Source organism: Passer montanus, unplaced genomic scaffold (assembly GCF_014805655.1).
Source record: "Passer montanus isolate IOZ18808 unplaced genomic scaffold, ASM1480565v1 scaffold18, whole genome shotgun sequence".
Taxonomy (NCBI): domain Eukaryota; kingdom Metazoa; phylum Chordata; class Aves; order Passeriformes; family Passeridae; genus Passer; species Passer montanus.
Window position 1 is genome coordinate 7225027 of NW_024365381.1, and position 24704 is coordinate 7249730.

The 24704-nt window shown below is 39.1% G+C and overlaps 2 protein-coding genes across 2 annotated transcripts; one reads left to right on the plus strand and one right to left on the minus strand.

Moving 5' to 3' along the window:
• Window positions 1–158: 158 nt before the first annotated feature.
• On the minus strand, window positions 159–10066 carry ATP6V1D (ATPase H+ transporting V1 subunit D). The gene is made up of 9 exons (XM_039704731.1): window positions 9910–10066; window positions 7334–7451; window positions 6095–6174; window positions 4698–4765; window positions 3980–4024; window positions 3462–3565; window positions 3013–3079; window positions 1657–1735; window positions 159–1037 (listed from the first exon to the last, which is right to left on the minus strand). Exons 1-9 carry the CDS (start codon window positions 9948–9950, stop codon window positions 896–898), a joined length of 744 nt encoding a protein of 247 aa, XP_039560665.1. The 5' UTR covers window positions 9951–10066; the 3' UTR covers window positions 159–895.
• Window positions 10067–11627: 1561 nt separating this feature from the next.
• On the plus strand, window positions 11628–20286 carry EIF2S1 (eukaryotic translation initiation factor 2 subunit alpha). The gene is made up of 7 exons (XM_039704730.1): window positions 11628–11906; window positions 13271–13350; window positions 13780–13931; window positions 16363–16469; window positions 18247–18344; window positions 18988–19131; window positions 19436–20286. The coding sequence occupies exons 1-7, from the start codon at window positions 11666–11668 to the stop codon at window positions 19559–19561; spliced, it is 948 nt and encodes a 315-aa protein (XP_039560664.1). The 5' UTR covers window positions 11628–11665; the 3' UTR covers window positions 19562–20286.
• The last annotated feature ends 4418 nt before the right edge of the window (window positions 20287–24704 follow it).

Genomic DNA, 24704 nt, shown 5'->3' on the forward strand with positions numbered 1-24704 from the left:
GAAGCCATGAAGATTTGCAGCAACATGTAGCTAGATGGTTTTTTCTGCTTGCTTTTGGCAGGAGGGAGCCACTTCTCCATAGTTACTTGTTTAAAGCAGTAAAGATTAAGTAAATCTGGGCACAGGCTGTAAGAGATGCATTCTGTGTGGTTTCCACGTCAGGGGTAAAGGGTGAAGCAGAGGTTTTATTTTGAAATCAACACAACAAGCTTTTAAGACTGATCTTCTAGCAACTCGAGCCAGACACCAGGTATTTCAGCAGTTAAAATTTACACTTGTTTCTAGCACAGACAGTACACAAGTTGGCAGAACCTCTAATTAAAACCGTAGATATTTTAGGCCAATGGTAACAATCGTGCAACAAAAATATATCACAGAAGACTGTGGATTTCATCAACAGGTTAGAAAACTAGTTTCCTTTACAGGGATTTGACTTCAGCTGTGCCAATACTGGCTCTAAGCAACTTGAACATCACTGGTTCAGGAGTAAAGAACATCACATGCATCTTCCTCCCTAAGTAACATTTTTCTCTGCTTGTACTAGGAAGGGGAGCAATTAGATGAATCTGATTAGGCAAATCCAGAACCATCCTTCAAAAAAATAAATACACCTGTCAACAGTCGTTCCTACTAAGTGAAGAAACAGGCTCAACATGAACTAGAAGGCTCTCCTTATAGTAAAGCATCTCACCCATTTCTGCCTTCCCTCCTATGCTGTAGTCAAGTTCCCAGATTTCTAATATCCCAGGAGAAATCCACAATCCATTCAGCTCAAGACTTGGACACCAAATGAGAAGCCATGTAAGTATCTTGGAGGCAACATGTCTTGAATTATATTGCAACTGGACATTCTGTATTTTGGGTCCCCTGCTCCATATACAGCAGCTGTGCAGGGTTACTCAAAGAGAAGGTCTTCATCCTTCTCTTCTGCCAAGAGATTGGCTGGCTCACTTTCCTCACCAGCTGCCCTCCGCAGCTCCCGTTCTTGATCAGACTTTTCTTTCAAGACTTTTTTCTTTTCCTGGATCTTTTTAAGCCTGTGAAGAGAAAGGCAGCTTTATCTGTGAAGCAAACATGTTTTCATACAACAGGTTAGTAGCTATGCCATACAACTTGGACTTGATAAAGCCACCTGGGAAAGTTCCACAGGAAACAAAAATCCTGTAACAAATACCAAATTTGGCAAAATGGCAAAAATAAAAGGCTTTATTGCTAGCTGCTGCAATTGAAAAACTTAACCAAACTATAAACTACATTCTTGACCCTAAATACTGCATTACACTATTCTGCTTGTATTTAATCAAGTTCATTCCTCTTTCATTCATTTCAGGTTTGACATTTTCGTTTCAGGTGGCCCAGATCATTGATTGTGTTGGCAAAGGTGTTTTTAAAGCAGAACACCCCAGGATACTGTATCACATCATTCCCTATGGAAGAACAATGACAGCTATGTACAAATTAATGGAAGGGATTAATTTATAACTTTCAGACAAGTAATTGGTGAGTGCCTAGCTCTGGAAACTATATGTGCAGTAAGAAGGAGGTCATGTTTAACAATGTTTACTTCTACATTTGGTGAACAGTTCTCATAACTCTCTTCTGAGGAATGCTCTATGTTAGGAAGAAACCAGTCTAGTTTTTTGACTAGTCTCTTACCTGTAGAATTCCTCTCGTTCTCGTTCATCCAGTTCTGTGATGATATAAGACAGAGTACGCTCGATCCTGGGAATAATCACTAAAAAAAATATAAGAAAGTTGGAACTGCTGTTATATTAGCCAAGAAGGTGTCTAATGTATTGCACAGATGTTGTCTGAAGTCAATCTAGTAACCCTTTTGGTTAGGGGAAATCTATGTCCTTCATGGAAGATCATGCTATTTCCTGATGGACAAATACACAAAATATAAAAAAGTCCTGACAAGGTGGCAAATTTGAATTTAAACTATGTTCTTCCATCACATTGTTTCAGGAACTTCAGTATAGCACCTTGACTCAGAATTATCTATTTAAAAAGGCCATCATGAAAACAAATATTCAAATACGACACAATCACAAAACAAAAGACAAGACACTAAACAGCTTTAACACCAAACTGCACAAGTTCTGTGTCAGAATCATTTGTTGAAAGAAGAAACCTGTTACCAGCACTACCAAAATTATTTGGAAAGCTGCAGAGGAAACCTTTTCTAAGTCATATTCTCACTGATAAGCTGCAGTTAAGGCCTGTATGTCCAAAGAAACCAAGCTATGAAAAACTGCTGAAAAGGATGATTTGGAAACATGGTCTGAAATACCCTCCTGTGTACATGCAAAAATTATTAACTCCAGGACATCAAAACTCAGAAAGCAACTTGAAACAGTCAAAGCATTCTGGACACTGCAACAAAAGGAATCACAGCCAATGTTAGGATTGTAGCAGTACTTACGAAAGTGTACTTTTGGCAAGTGGCAAGAAACTAATTTACAAACAAGAATATGACGAACAAAGAACTCAGATCAAAGAAAAATACCAGGTTATTGACATAAGGACTGTTCCATCCAAAACGAAGAAGTCACCAGTCTCTCCTGGGCATCACCATTACAGTTTTGAAGTTCATTAGAGTGATTTAAAGTTAAATATATTTTAGTTGTTTGAAGTTTATTATGCTAGCTATTGGAACATTTTAACACATAGAAACATCATATCTTTTAGTCAACAGGCTTCACCAGTTAAGTCAAAGTCACTAGCAGGGATTGCAGAATGTTTGTAAAACTTTTGTCCTGTAGGTTCTTAATACAATTTCCCGATTACTTTCTCATGTTTGTCTATTCATTTATCTCTGTGTCCTCCAGTCCATCCCACTGGGCTTTTAATTTTTTTCTTTCTTACAATATGTGTAATTGTAATGCTTTTTAGAAAGCATTCTTGAACTGGTGAGAAATGCTAACAAGAAAGAATGGCCTCTTTGACCCTGTTCCTCATCTTGCATAGAGACAGAAAAATGTTAGGCATCCCAAATGGAAAAATACTCACCATGTTCAATTGCATTCACACGTCTGTTTGTTATTTTAATGGCTTCATCCAAAGTAATAAAGGATGTCTGATAGAATGGGATTAAATAGTTAATACATAACAAGAGAAATTCAACATTTCCATCAATTCTGTACACAAAACCAGAGCACTTGAAAGCCAAGTCTATAATGTAGCTTAACAAACTATGTCCTTGGCAGAAGCAGAATGTTTTCTACTAATGTCACTAGCATGCTGAATGCTGCACATTAGCAGTTACAAATACCAATTCTCCCAAAGAGTTTCTTCTGAGTATTAAAGAATAAGGATTTCTCTGAAGCAGCAATATGGCTAAAAAAGGTTTGCAACTTTGTACAGCACTAGGACCAGATTAAGCTACAGCTACTGAGAGATATTTCCATTTTAGAAAAGTGAGAAACCAACGATCCTGTTCTTTTCTAACTCTCACCAACCTGTAATGAGGCCAGTTCCACAAGCAGCTCCACAGCTTTGGCATAGTTCCTCTTCAGCTTAGCCAGCTGTTCTCCACCTCTGGCCAAGCCAGTCAGCTCATAGCCTGAAAGAAAAACAGATTGTTACCATTGCTATTACAGTGTTTCCTTGCTAGATAAAAATTAATACTTTACATACTGTAGGGATATAAAGAGCTTATCAAGTGAGAAGCTAAAGCCTTTGCCCATGAACAAATAGTCTTCATAGTGGTTTATATTGTGCATGTCTCTAGTAACACTTGAAGTCTCAAAATCTGAAAATACAAGTCTTCTCCCCACCTGAAAAACTCACTGATTTTGCAAAGTAGAATCTATTAGAAGTTCCTAATAATCCCTCCATGTCCCAGGAGCAGGCAAAACATCAAAGGAAGTAAGTGACCCTATGCCTATGATATAAACTGACTTACCAATAAGACAAGACAATATTTCTGTATGAGCATGGCATAGCTATAAGTACATAAAGACAGGGTTGTACTTACTGTCCCCTCCTTCCTGGTAATGCTCAAAAACTGGCAAGGTTACACCTGACAAGAGCAAAGAAAAATGCATGTAAGAGACATAAAGAGTTACAGATTTATGAAGCAGAGCTCACTTTTATCCCATTGCTTCTGATTATGTAATAGCAGAAGCTTTGTTTACAAAATATTCCTACACAGCTTGGAATGATTAAGTCATGCTGGTTCTGACATATAATATGGAACTTCAGAATTACGTTGAGTTTGCAGAGATCAAGACCCATGAATAATTCAGGGAAGTATTCTGATTTATTCCATTTTATTATGTTTAGTAATATATTCCCTTTGATTGAGGAATATTTTAATCATTCAATCCTGATTTATCTGTCTTGTTTTCTTCATAGACAATTTTGTGGATAGACAATTGCTTGAAATTTATTTAACTTTGGGGCTTAACTCCTGATCTGTTTTCCAGTAAACCTTAATGGAACTTATAGTTTGTCTAGAAATTCAGAAATTGGACTGCAGTTTACACACATTCATTTTCTTTTATGAAAGGTAAGTAACCAAATATAAAATTAATAAGCTATATGTGAAAAAAAGCAACAAATTATAAGTGCTCCTACAGATAGACAGGTAAGAAAAAAAGGAGACGGTGTTTGGATACATTGCTGCCTATTTCCAAGTCTCCTCCCACAATTCCCTTATGAGTTGAAGTACTCATGGCCTGGAGAGGAGTCACCTGCTACATTGTCTTTTTTAGCTCTGATCTTGACTTGCGCTTTGTTCACATTTTGGATCACAGTGGTACTGTAAGGAAGAAAACACAAATCCTAATCAGGAAAGTTGAAGTGGTTCATTAACTAATCATTATATAAAAAGATGAATCAGTTATCAAAGAGCTGCAAGGACCTGGGAAGTGGTGTCAGCTCAGTTCTCCTTGCAATTCATTGCACAGTATTCAAAGCTAACACAGAAGCTTTGAAAGAAACAGGTTTCCAGCAAAGTTTGGAAAAGATGCAGAGTCTATGAAATGTAACTTTAAAAATGTCTTAGACCAAGTTTACAAAGCATAGCTGAAAAAACTAGCTAGTTACCTGGCAAATTATTTTAGTAACATCGAGTCAACCTGTAAGATTTCTTTCACAATGAAAGTTAAAGAATTTAAGGATAAAAAGGATTTAAATGCAAACCAAGGCCACAACATTTTGTTCATTTTAGTTTTATAAGTATTTGTTCTTTCAGACCATTAATGAGTTTATTTACCCACTACCATATTAACAAACTTGGACTTGTACAACAATTCATCTTGAAGCACTCCAAAGTAACTTAAGGTCTTCAAGGACAGGTCACTACAGCTAACTCCACTGCTGAAGTCCAGTTTACTTACAGGGTGGAATCTGACTTGTTTATAGCAAAACATGGTGACTAGTTAGGACCAGGAAACAGCACTATACCCAAATGAAAGGGCAAAAAGACTTTTCTTCAGCAGCACACAGATTACTGCTGTGTCTGATCACTTGGCTCTTCCCCATTATTTGGTAGTACCATGAGCTGAATCTTAAACACTTCCCCTTGCACACCTGAATGAATTACACAAACACCCTAGACAGAACTGCAAATTATTAAAATACAATTAACATATTCTGCTGGACAAAAAGGATTTGTTTTCCCTCTTGCATACAGCCCTCTCTAGCTCTAGTGAAACAAAGGTCAGCAAGGTAGGAGATAACAACAACTGGTAAAATCACTGTGTGACTTACTGGCAGAAAGGAGCACACATTACATCTATCCCTCAAATTCACAAGAAAGACCAAATTAACAAATTGTTCAATACTCTGATATAAATTATTGCTTCCCTACATTTTTGATTCCAAGCTGCAAAAAGCAACACCTTCTCAAACCAAAATTCTGTTAATCTTTCCACTTTGTTTAGCTTCCAGTGGAGTATATGTTTTCATCATGCAAGTTCTCTCTCTCCTGCCTTTACATAACAGAATTTAGTTCATCCCATCCACTATCATCTTCGTTTTATGTGCCTTTAAGACTTTACCTTTTTTTTCAAAAAAGAAAATAATAATTTGTTGATAGCTCTTTCCCAGAGGTAGGACATGCTCATGGAAGCCCAGAAATCCTCACCTGAAATCTCCTGCTGTGAACTTCGCCTCAGCAAGTGAAAAGGCAGCTTCTCTCATCACCTCACCCATCAGCATCTTAGTCTGTAAAAAAAAAAAAAAAAGGCAGCAAATACAAGGCATATTGCATATTGTTAGTCCTTTTCCAGGATAAATAACTAGCAGCATAAAGAGAAGAAATTCAAGAGAGTGACAAAGTCCTGTGTGCATAGCTTACTCTCAAACTGGAAATTGTAATTCTCAGGTAACTGGCAAAAAAAAAAAAAAAAGAAATATTTCAGCTGTTTCACATTGTAGAACTCATAGAAACAGCAAAACATTTGTCTTAATAATGAAATTCTATTACGTGGGGGTTAAATAACAACAATAAAGTGGCTCAGTAGGAAAATACTCATTTCACATTGTATGGAATACTATGAAGACAGCTGAAGCTGGTTTTCAACATACGAACGTACGCAGCTGTGTGAAGCTGTGCTCTCCTCCCACTGTTTTTTCCCAATTTTTACAGATTTGTAGCCCTTGTAGCTAAAAACTATTGAGAAACACCAGCTTTTGTGTGTTAGGCAATGTACAGGATGCAATGACAGTGACAAGAGCTTGTCTACAGCGTGGCAAAAGAGGACCACTGCTAACCATGGACACTGCAGCAGCTGCAGCTAAAACAGGACAACTAAACCTGTCTGATGTGGTAGAACAGAACAGTACATAGTGGGCTCTACTATCTCAGATTTGTCATCCATGTTACACAGGAAGAAGCAGGACTCTGTGTTTCTTCCTAAAGGAACATGTCCCATCTGAACAGAACTTCTGCTTGCTAGTGTACCTAGTCCTGCAGAAATGTTATAGATATGCAGTATCCCCTCAAGCCAGATAAAGCAATAAAAATGGGGCTACAGAACATTTTAACACCAATCCTAAAGTATTTGGCAGCATCAGAGCAAATTCCCTGTAATATAGAAGAGATGATAGTTGGGATACTTGGGACACAAAAGAAAGCAGAGGCTAAGACTGTCTGGAAAGAGGTGAAGCATATTAACTCTTCCAAGTTTCTGTACCACTGCAGCCAAAAAACCAGAATTCTGCTCATGTGTTCTAAGTAGTCTCACAAAAAACAGGTTAGCCAGAAAGTTGTCCTATATTCCAGCCTATCTAATGAAGTTAGCGGAACAGGAATGCACAACAGACAGAACAGACAGATTTCAAGTAAAGTGAGCCAAACAAAAGAAAATTCTAATTTACCTACCTCAATAATTTTCTTAAGGATCTGCCTGAATCGAAGCGTCAAAGCATCAGATTTTTTCTTCAAGAGGTTACGACCTGTTTGGGCTCCTTTCAAACGAGCCTTCATGATGGTCTGAGCCCTGGTAAGCAGAGGAATAAAGAAAAAAACATCCTGCATCCTCTGAAGGGATGAAGAAAAAACTTACATGAAGTTTTCTGACATGCATATGACTGAAGTGATGAAGCAACCACGAAACACCATTGCAGTAAAACAAGATGGCCACTTCAGGACAGAATTTTAGATTCCCATTTAAAATCAAGGGGAATTTATATTTATCTCCATCATCAATGAGAACTACAAGGTTATTATCTGTGAAGTCAGAGCTCATGGAAAATTGACAAGACATCTTTCAGTGCTTCTATAATAGGAAATAAGAGATTTCATTTTTCTTCATGACTTCGAAGTACCAGAAATCGAACTACTCCAAATACCCACTGTCACTGTGACACTGGAATTGCTTTGAAGTTCTTTTACTGCCATGTCATCTTCTCAAAATCAGACAAAGCAAATTCTTCATGTGGTCATAACAGTTGATGCCATGGTCTGATTTTACAGAGCAAGAAGATGCAGCAGTTGTACATTCTGCCTTCATATGCTGCATAGGAGATTTACAAGCTATTAAAGACAATCAAAAGCAGCAACAATTTTAAAGGGATATTAGTGAGTTAGCTGTAGCTTCACCTTTACATCCAGTAGCACACTTATAGGTTTCTTGTATGAAATTAGGAACTGTACTGCTTTCTACATGCAGCCACTGTGCACAAAGGACACCGCTTAAGTTCTTACACACTTCCTCTCGGACCTTGGAAAAAATAAGTACAATTAAGATTCTGTCTACACAGTGGAATCCATTACTGGCCACATCAACTGGCATGTGATGAGAACAGCTCCATTAACATCTACCAAATACGTATGACTGAAAACCATGAAGGCTTCATGAATGTCTATGATTTTAAAAAAATCAGAGAGTAAAAAGGCAACTTTACTTTCCCAACAAGCAGGTGTCTGTCTGTCATCACCTTGAACTAACTTGTTTGCTCTGTTCACCACCTGCCAGAGACTGGCTGGCCTTCTAGTTCCAGCAAGATCTCACTCGCTCTGAGAGTGCAATAAACAAAGTCTTGTTTACTCTCAAGGAAACTGAGCAGCTCCTGGAATTGAAGATATCCAGCACAGAAGAGGCTCATACCAGCAAGCCACATTATAACAACAAAAAAAACCCCCAAACCAACCTAAAAGTAAACCTTGTGAAATCCTCTTCTGTCAGTTAACAAAATTAATTGTTACAGACACAGGTCATCTTTATTTTGCCATTCTAACTTATATTCCTTTGGAAACAGCACCCACATTATTGTCTATCACCTCGTTTGAAACCAGGTTTGTAAATATTAGGCCTTTGTACACGACCACCCTCATGGCACAGCGACACATCACCTCATAAAACACCTTTCAAAAGTGATTGAAGTGCCCCCTCCTTACATACCTAAACTGAATACACGACCACCCTTATGGCACAGCGACACATCACCTCACAAAACCAGAGGTGATGGTTTTGAACCTTTCAAAAGTGATTGAAGTGCCCCCTCCTTACATACCTAAACTGAATGAAAAACAGCACTACCAAGAGCAGGAGTGAGACCAGATGACTTAGTGTATGCAGTAATTAATTTCTGCGTATGCAATAGTTTATTTCTAAACTAAATTTCAAAACAGAACATTTACCATGTAATGTATTAATCTTTCCATATAAACTGTTATTTATATGTCCTGAGCTCATCAGAGTGAATAATTATTATTTTATGTTTGAGCTTTTCTGTCCTTCAGGGCATCCTTTTTATTATAAAGATTATGTGCAGGCAACCCACGTTTATGCAAGAAGATTTAAAACAGCCTTTCCCCTTAAAGCAAAGTCTGTCTGTCCTGGCGGGTTCCAAAGGGAAACTGAACAGTGTTATTAAACCAGCAATTTTATTCAATTGTTTGTGTCAGTTCCAATGCTGACAGCTTTCTAAGCTTTCTCAGGAGACATCTGATTTCATGACAAATAGTTTGCTGTCTGGAGCTGGAAAATTACCTGACTGTCCACTACACTGGGAGCATTTTACTTCCTTCTTTTAACGCTCTATGGCCAGCCTCTCGCAAGGCAGTGTCCTCTGCTGCAAAGTTAAGGGAAGCTGCCGTTCCATTTGTCCACTTTTCCTACACACGCATTCTACAAATTGTTCCTTTTTAAGTAAGGTTTGCGTAACCACGAAGTTAAACATCACCCCCGGCATCTCGGTGCCGGGCCGTGCCGCGGCCCTCTGAGCACGGACGGAGCTGCTGCGGAGCCTGGAAGCAGAATGGGAAGCTTGGCACCAGCGGCCCTCAGGGCTCCGTCACAGAACCGGGGCAGCCCCGCGGCGCAGCCGGCGGGAGGACTCCGGGCGCCGAGCCCCGAGCGCCCCGAGAGCCGCCGCTCCCCCGCCTCGGGCACGGCGCGGAGCCCCCGCGCCCCCCCCCGCGGCGCTATCCCGACCCGTGCGGCGGACACTCACATCCGCGAGGGGAAGATCTCGATGCGGTCCTTGGCGGACATGGCTGCGGCGGGGCGCGCTGGGGCTGTCGCCGCTGTCGCCGCCGGGGCCCGGACCGGCTCGCGCCGCTGTCGCCGCCGCCGTCACGTGACTCGGCCCCGCCCCCGCGCCGCGCCGCAGATGGGCTTTGCCCGGCCCCCTCTCCGGAGCCGCGGCGGTCGTGGGGCAGCGCCCGTGCCGGCGGCGCCGGTCGGGGCTGGCTCCGTTTCCGCAGACGTTGCGCGGCCGAGAGGGCCTCGGCCGAGGCGTGTCCAGCCTCTGGAAAAAGATGAATTGCAGCTTCGGCGCGGTGGGCGCAGTGTTTTTGCCGGGAACAGGAGGCCGGGATAATGGCCGGTGGCTGTGGGGAGAGGAGCGAGGCGCTGCTGTGCGGCTCTCGCGTACCCCATGGGGACCTGCAGGACTCGGCACGGCTGCACTGAGTGCGCTGGAAAGCCGAGCCGTGAAGCTTTGCTTTTTAACCTGGGAGTTATTTGTTTAGCTTCAGCTTACACAAAGAAATACAAAACCTTCCGAGTGTTCTTTTAAGGGTTTGCTAGTCTGTATTTCCCCTTTTTACAAGTTAAGAATGGAAATAAGAGTGGAAATGGTCTTCTGAATTGTGTGGATGTGTATATAGAATTTGGCATTACCTTCCTACTCGGATTTTAAATTTTCTTATAGCTAGGAAGCGTTAGCACTGCTGTGCTATTATGACTAAAACTTCAAAATGGTGACTAAAGCCTTCTGAAAGAGTGATCTGATGTGTTTGGCTTGGCATCTTAGGCTCCTGCTTCTGTAGAAAATTTTCTGTGTGAAACTTCAAGGAATAGACAACTGAACTAACCTAGTTAGATGTTTAAGAGCATATGGATTCATTATCAGAAAAATAGAGCAGTTTAAGCATTCCTTCTTGCCACTCCTTGATTATAAATTGTTGCTTTTGCCCCTTTTTTTTTTAATGGATAATGAAGGAATTCTGTTTTTTTCATGTGATTTTGTTGGGTTTTTTCCCCCTCCAGACTAGCAGTCTGTTGGAGGGCACTTGTTTTGCCTTTTCAGTACACTTCAGGCTAGGCTAGTTCTATTCTGATTAATGCCTTTGCTTTCTTTGCTGAGAGTTGGCCTTTGGAGCAGGTCTTGCAGGATTACTGTGAAAATCTTGTGCTGGAGTCTGCTTCTCCTCAGTACTACAGAAACATCTGCTTCTTATTTTCTTAGTCTCACATGCTGTCTTATTATGTGCATACAAAATGCTTCATGAGCACTGCATGCTTCTCTCCTATCCTCTTACAGTCCAGCTGATGATCCTTGAGAGTGCCTTCCAGCTCAGAATATTCTGTGCATCTGTGAGAATGTTACACACTCTCATTACTTTAGATGCATGTGAGGTGTGCAGTGCCACCTTTCCACCACTTGAAGAAGCCTTTCCAGTGTGCTGTGTATAAGCAGTATGACAGGTGAAGTGAGCAATGAAGTCTGGGTAGCAAAACTTTTTCTACATTAATGCAAAAAAATAGCATCTTAGGAAGTGGTTGTGGTAATACTACTTGAAATGCAAGTTAATTAATTACTTATTTTCTATTAAAACCTAAGCACAACCTTTCCTAATGGCTACTTTTTCTGCCGCTGTTCCTCTCTATTGTCCCAGTCCTTGCTGGTTTATTGCCATGTTTGTAGGAGGAGGCAGTGATGTCCTGTGAAACAAACCCTTTGTTTTTTCTGCTGGAATTCCAGAATGCCGGGACTAAGCTGTAGATTCTACCAGCACAAATTCCCCGAGGTGGAAGATGTCGTGATGGTGAACGTTCGGTCCATTGCTGAAATGGGAGCCTACGTGAGCCTGCTGGAGTACAACAACATCGAGGGCATGATCCTCCTCAGCGAGCTCTCCAGGAGGCGCATCCGCTCCATAAACAAGCTCATCCGCATCGGCAGGAACGAGTGCGTCGTGGTCATACGAGTTGACAAAGAGAAAGGTATCTGGGCCTGTGGGGGCTCTGTCGAGATTGAATCTGTAGACAAATGGAGATAAACTGAGCAGGTGTTTGTGGGTTTTGTCAGGGCTACTTTTTTTTGAGCTTTGAAGTAAAATAGACTATCACTGACCATACCTGTGATCGTTCTTTGTTCCTCTGTGTCCTTTGGGAACTGGGTTAATGAAAGTAAATCACATCAGTAAAGATTTAAGTGGGTCCTCACCAGATCAATAGTGAAGTGAAATTTTCTTTTGATATCTGTGTAGATTTTCTAAGTCAACTGAAGAGAAGGATCATTTGCTGTAGGTGTAAATATCTAGATGCTAAGTATTTAGTGCTTACCATCCATCCTGTTTGTTAACAAGTCTCAAACCTTGTTGATAAAGGTGATGACAAGTACGTAACCATTGTGAATTCTGCAAAGTTAGAATTGTACAGGTAGTTTTGGTTTTTCCTGTCTTTTGAACGTTTGAATCTTTGAAGGTTTTTAAATGTAATTTCTATTGAGAACATTTCAGGTTTTGATAGTACTGTTCCACGCAATCTCTAAATTCAGTATCCAGCTAAACAGAAATAATAAACACTGAGCATATCTCCTAGAAATGTTACTGTAGGTATGATGTTTTTCAAGTTATGTGCTTTTCTAGAATACTTCAGAAACTGCAGTTAACTCTGAGAATAATGAATGACAGGATAAGGAAAAGCAGAGATGAAAGAAGGGCAAGAATAAACTTATTGCAGATAAATAAAATTAAATAAGTTTCCCAACATCTCTAATGAAATTATACTTTTACAAATTAATCTTGTTTTCATATTACATATCACATCTGGAATTCACCTAGTGATCTTTTATTTAACTTACTGGAGAGCGTATCGTTTGTGAGAAATAGGTGGAGGCCTTTTATAATTTAGAAGAGGGTTCAAAAGAAATTTTTTCATGGGCATTTTTTTAGGCTGAGCCTATTTTATTAGGAAACTGTTCAGAGCTAAAGTGATGAGGTGCCAGCCTTAAATTAAATTGTGTTGAGCACTACAAAAAGGTGATTAAATTTGTTTCTTTGTATGCTGGAATGATATTTTTTTTCCCAAACTGTGTACAGAAACATAAAAATAGATCACTAGTTGCTGAGATAAAATTTGCTACTGTAAGTATTTACAATTGAAAGTATTTTGTATCCTAATTTGGATCATAATTTGCTTAAATTCATCAAGGTTTGGTCTTGTTTCTCTCTGTAGTAAAATATGGGGATACTGTAGGCAGGGGGCAAATGCTGAGCCAGAGTGTTTGTTCTTGAGTTTCCCTTGAAGGAGTCACACTTAGATTGCACAATGGCTGACATTTTTAAAATCATCTTCCCCAACAGGTTATATTGATTTGTCAAAAAGAAGAGTTTCTCCAGAGGAGGCAATCAAATGTGAAGACAAATTCACAAAATCAAAGACTGTAAGTGGCATTTCTATATTTAGGCCCTGTGTATTTCCAGCTTCTTTCTTGAGCAACCAAAATGCTCAGACATAAGCTAAAAGTAAAGCATTCAGGTATTAGGCATACTGTGATTCTTGTTTACCTATGCAAAGATATATAACCAGATTATGTGTCCATGAGTGTTATGTGGTAAACTGCTTATTAAATAATTAATATATCAAGAAAGGTGTCAGTTGAGAACTTATGATGTAAATGGGTGTAGTTAAATGATCAGAAATCCAAAAGTGTGTTCAGGTTTAGCACACTGTGGGCAACTTTTTATTGAAAAGATGTGCAGGTAGTTTCAGGCTCCCATCCCTACTGCTGTGTGGTGTTAACACTTCCAAGTAGAAATTTTTGTCTGCTTTCAGTATTTGATTTGGGGTTTTTACCACTCTGGTGTTGCAGGTTTACAGCATCCTTCGCCATGTTGCTGAAGTCTTGGAGTACACTAAGGATGAGCAGCTGGAGAGCCTGTTCCAGAGAACTGCCTGGGTGTTTGATGACAAGTACAAAAGACCTGGATATGGTGCTTATGATGCATTCAAGCATGCAGTCTCGTAAGGACTTCTTCTGTGCTTCTAGAGGCTTATTTCAAATTGCAGACAAGTATTTCCTGAAGTAGATCTGTCACCACATTCTTTGGGGTTGTATCATTTAGTTTCTTTCCCAGAGTCAGTATGAAGAATGTACTGTTAAAGTAAATCCAGTAAATTTTGACATCAGTCTAGTAGAGGAAGAACCACTGGTCTTTGTTTGTCTGTCAGAATTTGCCTGGTTTTAGTCCCAGGCAGATTTTATCAGAAATACCTAGCTTTATGTCTGAAGACATTTCTACTCAGAGCTGATTGTCACTCTTCCACTGCACAGGCAGCTTTTTTCTTTTTTTAAATGCAACAAGATGACTTGTTAGTACTTCTCTCCACTTCAGAACTTAAAGAATGGGATCATAAACTTTGAAATGGAATTATGAACAGAAAGAGGTGGAAATTGTGATTCTAAGGAAGTATGCACTGAGATAGATGGCTTTTATTTTTTTAATCGAGTCTGATATTTTAATTTTCTTTCAGAATCGAAGTATTTGTTTTCCCTCTACAGAATCTGCTGTGAAATTGTCAGTCCTAAACTGGATTTCTCAGTAAACATTTTTAGTTTTGTTCTTGTATAGCACCCAATTGTGTGCGTGATGAACTGGAGTAGAACGCTAGATGGCAGTAATAATGCCTTTAGAAGTGGTCACTCTAGGAGGCAGGGCACTCTGTTTTAAGTCGCTGAAAACCAGCTCTGCATTTTGGGGGAAGAAACAGCTTTTGTCCTTGTTTAAAATTAATGTGTTTTGTTTCATATTGTAATGATTATTTTCTGGTGATAGCAAATTTACTGGTAAAGGGCAAATCTGGGCATACTGCTGTAAAAGGAATTCCAGATCACTCTTAACTGATAAATACTTAGTTAAACACCTGCATAATGGAATTTTTTTAGAAACCACCTCTAGTTACACTGGCTGTTTTAGCTTCAGTTGTATACTCATGAAAACTCCTGAGCATAGGCCTTTTGTTCTTCACTTGCTATTCAGTTTGGAGCACAAACTTCTGAAATTGTCTGTTCTCAAAACATCTTTCCATCAGCAGTGCCTTAAGATTTGTGACTGTGGACTGCAATTTTTATTTGCTCCTGTTGTGCTCCTACGTAAATGTATAACAGTGGAGTAGAACAGTATGGATATTGCTGCCTTCCTGTTTTTGCTGGAGTGCTGTGTGAGGTTTAGAATTCCCTCTAAAGATTTGGCTTATTATTCCTTTCTTTGTACTGAGAATTAGTGTTTTGGAGTTTCACACAGCATTATACCCGTGGCAGAAATTGGACAATATGTTTACCTTCTAAGCAGTAAAAGTTAAATATTGGGGACCTATTGTTGAAAGCATACAAAATGCTTTAACAGATGGATTTAACAGGATAGTTTGAAATAAAGCAGAATTTGTATGTACCATAAATCACAGATATTTTCATCTGTAAAACCTGTCATGTTTCTGGGTTCTGTTTGGTTGTTTGGCCCTTCTGCTGTCTCTACTTAGCATACAAAACATGAAAGATTATTTTTTAGCAGCAGAGACCAGTCTCTAGTACTACCTCTGGCTTTTGGGCCATTTTATTTCATGTTTGCCTGCTGGTAGTATTGTAGATGATGTGGTATTTTTTTTCAGAAAACTGGGACTTGTGTCTCTGTAGAACAGGAACTGTGTTTGTGAGGAGTTTTTTGCTTATGTTCTCTATTTCAGATAGATTTGAGATAAATTTAAGAGAGCAGTAAAAAAATTGACACCACTTCTTTAAGAAAGAACTGGTAATTTATATTGGTAAACAGCAGAGGAGTTTGCTTCTGTGATCTCGGAGTTTGAAACTGTTAGTTTGGGATTTACAAAGCCTTTATCCTTGCTTTAGCTGAGAATGTAGCAAGCAGATAAGTATTTGTCTGTGATTCAGATACTGTTAAAAACAAGTACGAAATAACATGGCATGAATGTGGGTTACTTTGTAGAATGACAAATATCTCATGTTTGAATTAAACACTAAAATAATTTTAAAACTCCAGATTCATCATGGATTTAGTTTTATGTGTATGAGTTTATCGTCACGTTGCAGGAAATATAAAAATATCAAGAAGCTGGATACTTGTCACATTCTATTTATCTCATATAGAGGAAGCAAGAGAAAAGCCATTCCTTCGCTTTAAAAAAAATTTAAATCATTCAGATTATTCCTTCTGGGAACAGATGGAGTAGACTGCTGTGTTTACCAATAGAAAATGCTTTGAAAATAATGTGTTCATTTTCTTGCAGAATTTCAATGGGTTCTTAAGAAATTTCCCTGTTTTCTTTGTCTAGTAGGTATCTAGGATTATTTGTAAGAAGTAGAAATAGTACCAGAAGTTTATGTTGTGTTGCATTCTTCTTCAGTATAACTTCTGCAACATTGCTTTGCTTGTCTCAGAGACCCTGCAATCCTGGATAGCCTGGATCTGACAGAGGAAGAGAGGCGTGTATTGATTGACAATATTAACAGACGTCTGACACCACAGGCAGTCAAAATCCGAGCTGGTGAGTCCTTCCACGTGCTCCTTGAGCCTATCTTGATGCTTAGGTTGAGATAGTGTATCTTGTTGCAAACCATAAACTCAGTTAAAACTAATGGTTCGTAATACTGATATTTGAATGGAGCTGTTCGGAATTAACACACTTTAATCAAGGATTGCTTTCAAGTGGCCTGTGTGGGTTCTATCCCAAAGTTTAAGGTGGTGTGGCTTTTATTTTTCCTCCCAAAGTGCAGATTCCTTGGAACACAGACTGGTTGTCATGATAATGGGGTCTGTCATATTGCATTGGCACACAATGAAACTAAATATTTTATAGTTATTACTGCATCTATAATATTCTTTTTCATTATTCAGAGTTTCAAATTCATTGATTCCCTGACAGGATAATTGAACTCTGTCAGCACAGCTACAGCATGCACCTTAGTCACTTGTTCATAAACATATGAAAATAGTGTTTCTTACAGGTTGATTGCAAACTGTTCAGTAGAATATATCAGCTCAATCCTAGCACATCTCTAATGTATGAGCTAGTTTGTCTCTTGCTACTTTAGTGTGGGCAGAAAAAACACATGACTGTATGACTTCAGAAGACATACCTCAAGACCATAAATCTGGCTCTACAGAGCAGCCTAAAGGCACACTTGCCATTAAACAGATAGTGCAGCAAATCACATTTTTAACTAGATTGAGAAATTGCCTCTGCTCTGCAAGTGTATATTGAAGAGCATTAACACTTGCTGATGGCTGTGGAGAGAAGAGATAAGCCTTTTCCACTCTGAAATCAAGAAGACAGTACTAAAAGTAAGGTAATGTAAAATTCCTGTACCTATTGCTTTAGACTGCCAGGAGTTAACAGAGTTCAAAAATTTGATTTGATTGCCATGAAGAGTGCGTTTACTAACATGAATAGCACTTCATCACTTTTGAAAATAAAGTTACTTGATGAGCGTGTCTTCTTACTTCCATCATGCTACCTGTTTAGTTCTGATGGTCTAAGTCATTAATTTTGTCATCAACGCAAGTGTAGAATCTTGCCATTGGGTTCTGTCCTCATCCTGAGGCTGGCTGGGATGTTCCTCTGTGAATTTGTTCCTGATAGCTCAGAATTAGCAGGTTTTTGTGAGTCACCTGGAAGCAAAACCAATTTCTTTGTGTAGCCTAGTCTTGTGCCATTGCTATGCAGGTAAAGAAATCTTTGTCTTTCCCCTGGTCAGGGTATTACAGATACCACCAGTATTAGTTTATGCCTTGATTTTCAAACACCTACAAAAGGCTATAGCTAACTATAATTCTAACCATATGTTAACCTTATAAAAATATATTCTAATCCTCAAGTGATGCCTCTGTGCCTCTTGTAATTGCTGATGGAATTCCATAACTTTGTGGATATGCTCCTTTTCAAGTTTCACTTTTCCTGATACTGCATTTTCTCTGGTATTTCTTGTTTTTATATCTTCATCTCTCCATGTGAAATACATAATTATTGGTGTTGTATTTGTTGGATGAGAAGTGAGTGAATATGAGTGTGTAATTTTGTATTCCAGCTTTTCAAAGCGCAAGGTAAAATGTTGCATTGTCTAAAGAATTTATGAAGACTTTTACCTCAATTTAAAAATCAAGAAAATGTAATGCCTTCCTCAGATTTGGGAGCTACTGAGGCTCTCATTGTGGATAAACATTGGTTGCTAAAAAGATTTGTTAAATCTTAAGTTAAAAAGCTTTAAATATTTTGCAGTTCTTGGTGATGGTAAAATTTTATTATTTGTATTTCTCTGTCATAGATATTGAGGTGGCCTGTTATGGTTATGAAGGCATAGATGCAGTAAAAGAAGCTTTGAGAGCAGGCTTGAACTGTTCCACGGAGAACATGCCCATCAAAGTGAGTGTCAGTCTTAATAACGGAATCAAAACCAAAGTTTTCTGATGCCCTCAGGGACCAGTCGTGTGCAACTGCTCTGCCCCATCAAGCCATGTGCCTGATTTCCAGCTCTGCTCTAGCAGGGCTGCAACACACTTCCTTCACCTATGTGCTGGCAGTCCTTCCTGTGGTTGTGCAGTGCCTTTCAAAGTTTGGGAAGCTGTATTTATTCTGATCGATTTATTAAAGTCTGGTATGGGCACAGAACATACCCACTGTTCCTTTATGCAGTCAAGTAGGGAGCAATAAGTTTTATTTTCAGGTATAAGATTGTGTAAGAAAAGGAAGGTTTGCTCCACTGACATTTGAGTGTTGGTAGAATGACTACTGTACCCAGGCCTAGTTTTTCTTCCTCAGTAGTTTTTGGATGTTAAGTGTACTACTGAATAAGTGTTTTTAAAAAAAAACTGGGAAGTACTTTCTCCTTTGAAAATTACTTTTTATAATGGTTTCTTGTAAGAAAAGAAATAGTTTACTTATTCAGTCATCATAAAAAAAAGAAAACATATGCGTATTAATGCTTTTAATTTTTGGTCTAACTAGGCATTATGTCTTTTCCTTTGTTACTGAGTTTGCTTTTTCCCCAATCTTTACAATGTGGTAGATTAATCTGATAGCCCCTCCTCGTTATGTGATGACTACTACAACACTGGAGAGAACTGAAGGACTGTCTGTTCTGAATCAAGCCATGGCTGTAATTAAAGAAAAAATTGAGGAGAAGAGAGGAGTCTTTAATGTCCAGATGGAGGTAAGAACAAATTACATTCTAAAATACAACTTTTTTCCTTGCAATACTTCTAAAGTAGAGCGAGATCAGTAGTGCTACAAGAAATCTCAGCAAAAGTGTTGCTAAGTTATTAAAAAAACAGAAAAATCAGGACCTCTCTTTTCCTGAAACAAACAAATGGCCAGAAAATCTAATTTTCCTGTGTTTTAGTGTGTGTGGCTTCAGGACGTATTTTATCTCTTGCTCTTTATGTAGAATCAGTGTATAAATCATGTGACCTTTCTTTATGACAGTTTGCCATGTGTTCTGGTTTGGTTTTTTTCAGCCTAAGGTGGTCACTGACACAGATGAGACTGAGCTTGCAAGGCAGTTGGAAAGACTGGAGAGGGAGAATGCTGAAGTGGATGGGGATGATGATGCCGAGGAAATGGAAGCCAAAACAGAAGACTAAATGTTCTGGGATACTTAGAAGATACATCATATGAAAAATTAGAAACCCCATTGCAAACACTCTGGACTAAATGATTCTGGTATTGAAAACTTCAAAAGCAAATATATGAAGTGTTTTCCTGTTTTAAAAAGACCAAAATGTAAAAGGCTCTTCTAAATAACATTTGGTGCAACTTACACAAATTGAACCCTTTGAAAGGAAGGTGCTTAGTCAAATTCAAGATACAGATGTGGCCAGATGGAGTTTGCAGCCCCATACTTAACACTTTGATGCATAACAATTCCTAATTGGTGATTACAGCTCAGTGCATCTGTTCATGATCTTTCCTGGGAGCAGCAAAACCAAGCAAGTGGAACAGTTCTATACAGATTGTATTTGAGAAAATATTCAATAAATTTCTGGGCTATGTAACATCAAGGTTTTGGGTTTTTTCCTCCTCTTCTGTCACATGACCTAGAGTGGTGTGAATATAAAACCTGCAACAGTATGATCAATGAGTGACTCCTCTTTAACATTGAAATTGCTTTCATTTGTTTGCTTTAAATCAAGCTGAGAATGAGTGGAACAAAACATTTTCCATTAATGTTTTCCTTGCAAGTTTGTTGATGCAGACTTGTTTAAATTAGCATTTCCTTTGTTTAGCATCTGCCTTTAGGGACCGAGAACTTGAAAACTTTGAACATAGCTTGTTTTCATTCCAATAAACACAGCTGATATATGAAAAACTACTCATAGTTGCACTTTGCTCTGATGGGTGAATATAGCAGGAGCTTTAATGAACTTACATAGCTCAAAATGGGCAGCCACTGTCTGTGAGCTCACTGCAACATGACCTTCAATTCTGCCTACCCTGTATCCTATTTACACTGAACTGAGATACTCACTCTAAAAAAACCTGTTTATCTTCTCCGAAGAAGAGAAACAAGATGTGTTTTCTAAATTTGAGTTAAAACAAAAAAAGAAGAAATTCCTGTTTTCCTTTCAGGGGGAATTGAGGGGAGAGTTGTGCTTTTTAAGTAGCCTTTCCATTTCTAAATGTGTTGGTTTGGGGGTTTTTTGTTACTGTTATGTCTAATACTGCCCATTTTTTTTCTTAATACTTTGTTACGCTAGAGGGAAAATGCATGAAGAATGAGGCTTTCAGCCTTCACTAGTCATTCTTATTATTGCCATGGTACAAACTATATACTTGCTACGTGAGGTTGCCACAAAAGGCATTCTAAAAGGGCATACATATTGCAATGTGTTGCTCATCCATGCTGGGGTGTCAGAGAAGTTCATGTGTACCCAACTCTGATAGTAAAGCAAAGCCAAAAAAGGTAATAACTTTCAGTCTTTACAGATTGTTGGAAAATATTTGAATGTGCAAATTTGCAAAATGAAGAAAAATATATTTTAAATCGTTATCTCAAATTGTCTTTTCAGCAGCTGTGTGTGACAGCCTTCCAGCTGTGCTCATTCACTAAAATAGTGATTTGATTTCTGTTAAACACAATAGGTGGGTACTTGGAGTATAGAACAAAGTATTTTAAAATACCCTTACCATGTGATCTCCATGCCATAATAATTCTGTAAAGGAAAAAGGACTGATAAGTAAGCCATGCATGCTCCAAGAAAGGAAGGGATTATAATTAGTATAATCTGTGAGAGTTGTTTTGGTGTGTTAATTGGTGAGCATTGTTTCTGTCAGTAACTTAGAAGTTTGTTATATTTCTACAGTAGCTACCAGAACATTTTTAATTAGAGCTGGAATGTGCTGGTGGGTAAAAGTCTTGAGTCAGTTCTGGGTGCCTGAAAAAAATGATCGAGATGGTGAGGATGATATCAAAGCAGGTTCAGATAAATACATTCCAGTCTCTTGGAATCCAATCCTGGCAGAAAAAAACCCAGGTTCTCCCAATTTGTTCTCTTGAGCATATTTCAACCAAGAATAAATAAAAGATGCGAGACAGCCTGGTAGATCCTTCTCGTGCGTTGCAGAAGCAGGAAGGAGGAGGTATGAGATGTGAGTTTTGGAGGCCTGTTAGTGAGGGAATACTGGGGACTTGCTGTGCTCCACCACTTAGAAGATCTTTAGGAGTTGCTGAGCTGATGCCTTGTGTCTCAACCTGGCTCTTTTTCCATTCATGAAACTGCCTTTGCTTACCAAGTGCTTAAAATAAGGGGGTTTTGTGACTGTCTCTGTTGAATTTCTAAATATGGGCAGCACATTCCTTCTGTTTATTAGCTACTGTGCTGTTTGCACAATTGTAATCACAAGGCAAACATTCCACTTGCACTTAACATAGTCAGTGGAAGGGAAAGGGGCAGGAATACCTGTGGACAGGGCTCGGCCTGATATGTTCATTGTAAGGATCTCAGTTTGACTTTCCTACCCCAAACTGATTTTCTAAGATTGACAGCTTAGAAACAGTTTTACTTATATCTGGTAAGGACTTAATGCAAAAATCCGACCCAAGCAGGGGTATACTGGCTCAGAACACACAGCCCAGTATCCTGTTTCTAATGAGGGAAAATAGTGGTTTCTGGAAAAGGGGTGCCCTGCTGTTGTGGTTTGTCTGGTTTTTAATACAGTGACAAATCCTTGCTGGTTTTTCTCTGATTTTGGCTCATAAGTTTTTTCTTTAGGTGCAGTGGATCTGGTGTGTTGCTCTTCATAGCAGAATCTGCACTTTGATTTTTAAGAGTGTAGACAATGAAACAACTGTTTCCAAATACTTCCACCTTTCTGCAGTTAATTTTAAAATTGCTGTTATGTCAGAATACTATTGAATGCTTGTTGTCTTTCACTTCTGTCTAGAAATGTTTCATCATGCTTTATTTTGATGTGGTTTGTTTTCGTCATATTTATCCCTTATCCACTAAAGGAACTAATTTGGGAGTTCTGCACTGGAGGGCAAAGTCCTAAGAAGCTGCTTTGAAAACTGTGTTGTCTGTAATGTCCCAGTGCTGTGTGTGACGTGATGTGTGACACTGGGCAGGGCAGAGCATGGGACAGGGTTTTCCTTTGGGCAGGTTCCCTGAATCAGCTTTGTGAGGCTTCTTGAAGGACTGAGTGGGAGGTGCCAGCAGGGTCTGCCAGCTGAAACAGCACAGCCTGCACTCAGAACTGTGGAGGCTGCTCCTCCCTCCCCTGTGTGCCTGTTGGTCTTGAAGACGGCTCTTTCTGGCCATCCCATTCCAAATTCCATGGCATATAAAGTATTTGGGAGTCACTTCAAAGGCAAGAAAATGTCAAGCCTCAACTGTTCTTTTTTTTGTTACAATACGACACTGATGTGGAAAGCAGTCTAAAATGGATCTGAGGAAATGGGTACCCTTCTCTGCTGTGAGTTTTAAGGCCCACAGGAGATGTGTTGTAGAGCTCCCTAAGTTTATACAGATCAAAGCATGTCCTTTTCCACCGGAAGGGTTCAATGCCAGAACCTGCATTCCCAGCCCATGCATGAATACGACAGCTCAGATCTACTGACTCATTTTATGCTACCTGACCCTGAAAGATCTGTGTTTACTCAGCCTCAGGGAGCAATACAGGGCAGTTTTTCAACCTTGATTAACTGCAGAATGAGACAGGGAGGAAGGGGTGTGTCTATCATAAATATCCCAAGTATTGAAGAAATACTTTTGAGTAGAGGTATTGAAGGAAGTCAAGGCTCTATATAAGAAGTAGTTGATACAAAACTTGTTATTTAATGACCAGCTGAAGCAAAGTTTGCTTTACCTTTCACCAGCAGTTTGACAATAGAATTCTTTGTTGCTAATGTTAATTTTGCCAAGATCTGTCTGCAGGGTTGTGGGTGGTCTGCATGCTGGAGAAAAGGAGCTTGTCAGATCTTCAGTGAGGACTGCTTATGGAGCAATTCTGAGATCACTGTCTGAGCGAGAGCCCCCTGCAAGCTTCTACCTGTCCTCCCTAGCATGAAATAGCACCTTGAATAAATTGCCTGCAGTAACAAGCTGAACAATGTGAAGTCAAACCTCAAATACCAAACAGTGGAACACGGTTTTCTTGAAGCTAGTTATATAGAGTGCATGTCCAGAAAATGCATGCAGCAGTAATGTCTCTTGTGAACCTGGATTCTAGTTTTCTTTCCCTCCAGTGTAATTCTGACATATAAAATATGGTGAGGTGATTTTTTTTCCTGCTGCCTTTATCAGGGTTTTTTTTCCAAGATTCTGCTTCTGAATACAGCTTTTATTTACTATATATATTATATATACACAGAGATGGATATTATTTTTTCAATTAGCACAAAGTACTTTCCGAAGTGTTCTGTTACTGTACTTACTTTAGGTGGACTGAAGAACAAACATACTGGGATTTGACTTACTGAGCCTGTTGCCTGATAGCTGCCTGCCTCTTCCCAAGAGGCAAAAGGTGTGCAGTAGGAGCTATATAGGTAACTTCTGCTTTTGAAATCTCAGCCAGCGTGTTTTCTTTTTATACTGAATCAACTTTTCTAACTTCCTGCAGTGTTTAGTCACCCATTGTATTCTTATGGCCTCTGCAGGACTCTTCTCTGGGTTGTCTCCAGCACAATGTTGGTTTCAATTCTTCAGTGTCTTGCTATTCCTAGCTAAAAGTTATAAAAATGTATAAAGAAATTATTTGTTTGTTCCTTTTCCTTGGTGCATGAAAGTGTGCCCCTTGATATTGGAGTCGCTTAGTCTTACTGACCTCTGGACTCCTTACATAGCAACGAGTGCTTTTGTTTATTTGCTATACTCCACCTTGTATTTCTTATCACAGCCCATAGCTCTGCCCACATTCATCACCTTAATTTTAGTGAGAGTCATGGAATGCTTACAGTACAGCAAAGGCTGTTATATCTGAACAGTGCACTCTGAAATATTAGTTCATATTAAACAGATTTGTCGTGGTGGCTGAAGTCTTCAAAAATACAATAAACATCTAAGATTGCCTTTGGACACAAAAGGCACTCTGTTTCAAAGCATTCAGGAGGTACAAGAGGTCACTGCAGTGTTCAAGGATCAGGCTGCTTTACTAAAAGCCCGCTTATGTAGAGATTTAGGATATTAGGTTGAGAATCTTGGTTATATACCAAGGGGTCACTGAAAGTAGAGTGGACTCTTAAGTGCTTTGGAGCTTCTTTGGGAAAACAATTTTTTAGCAAAAAGTTAC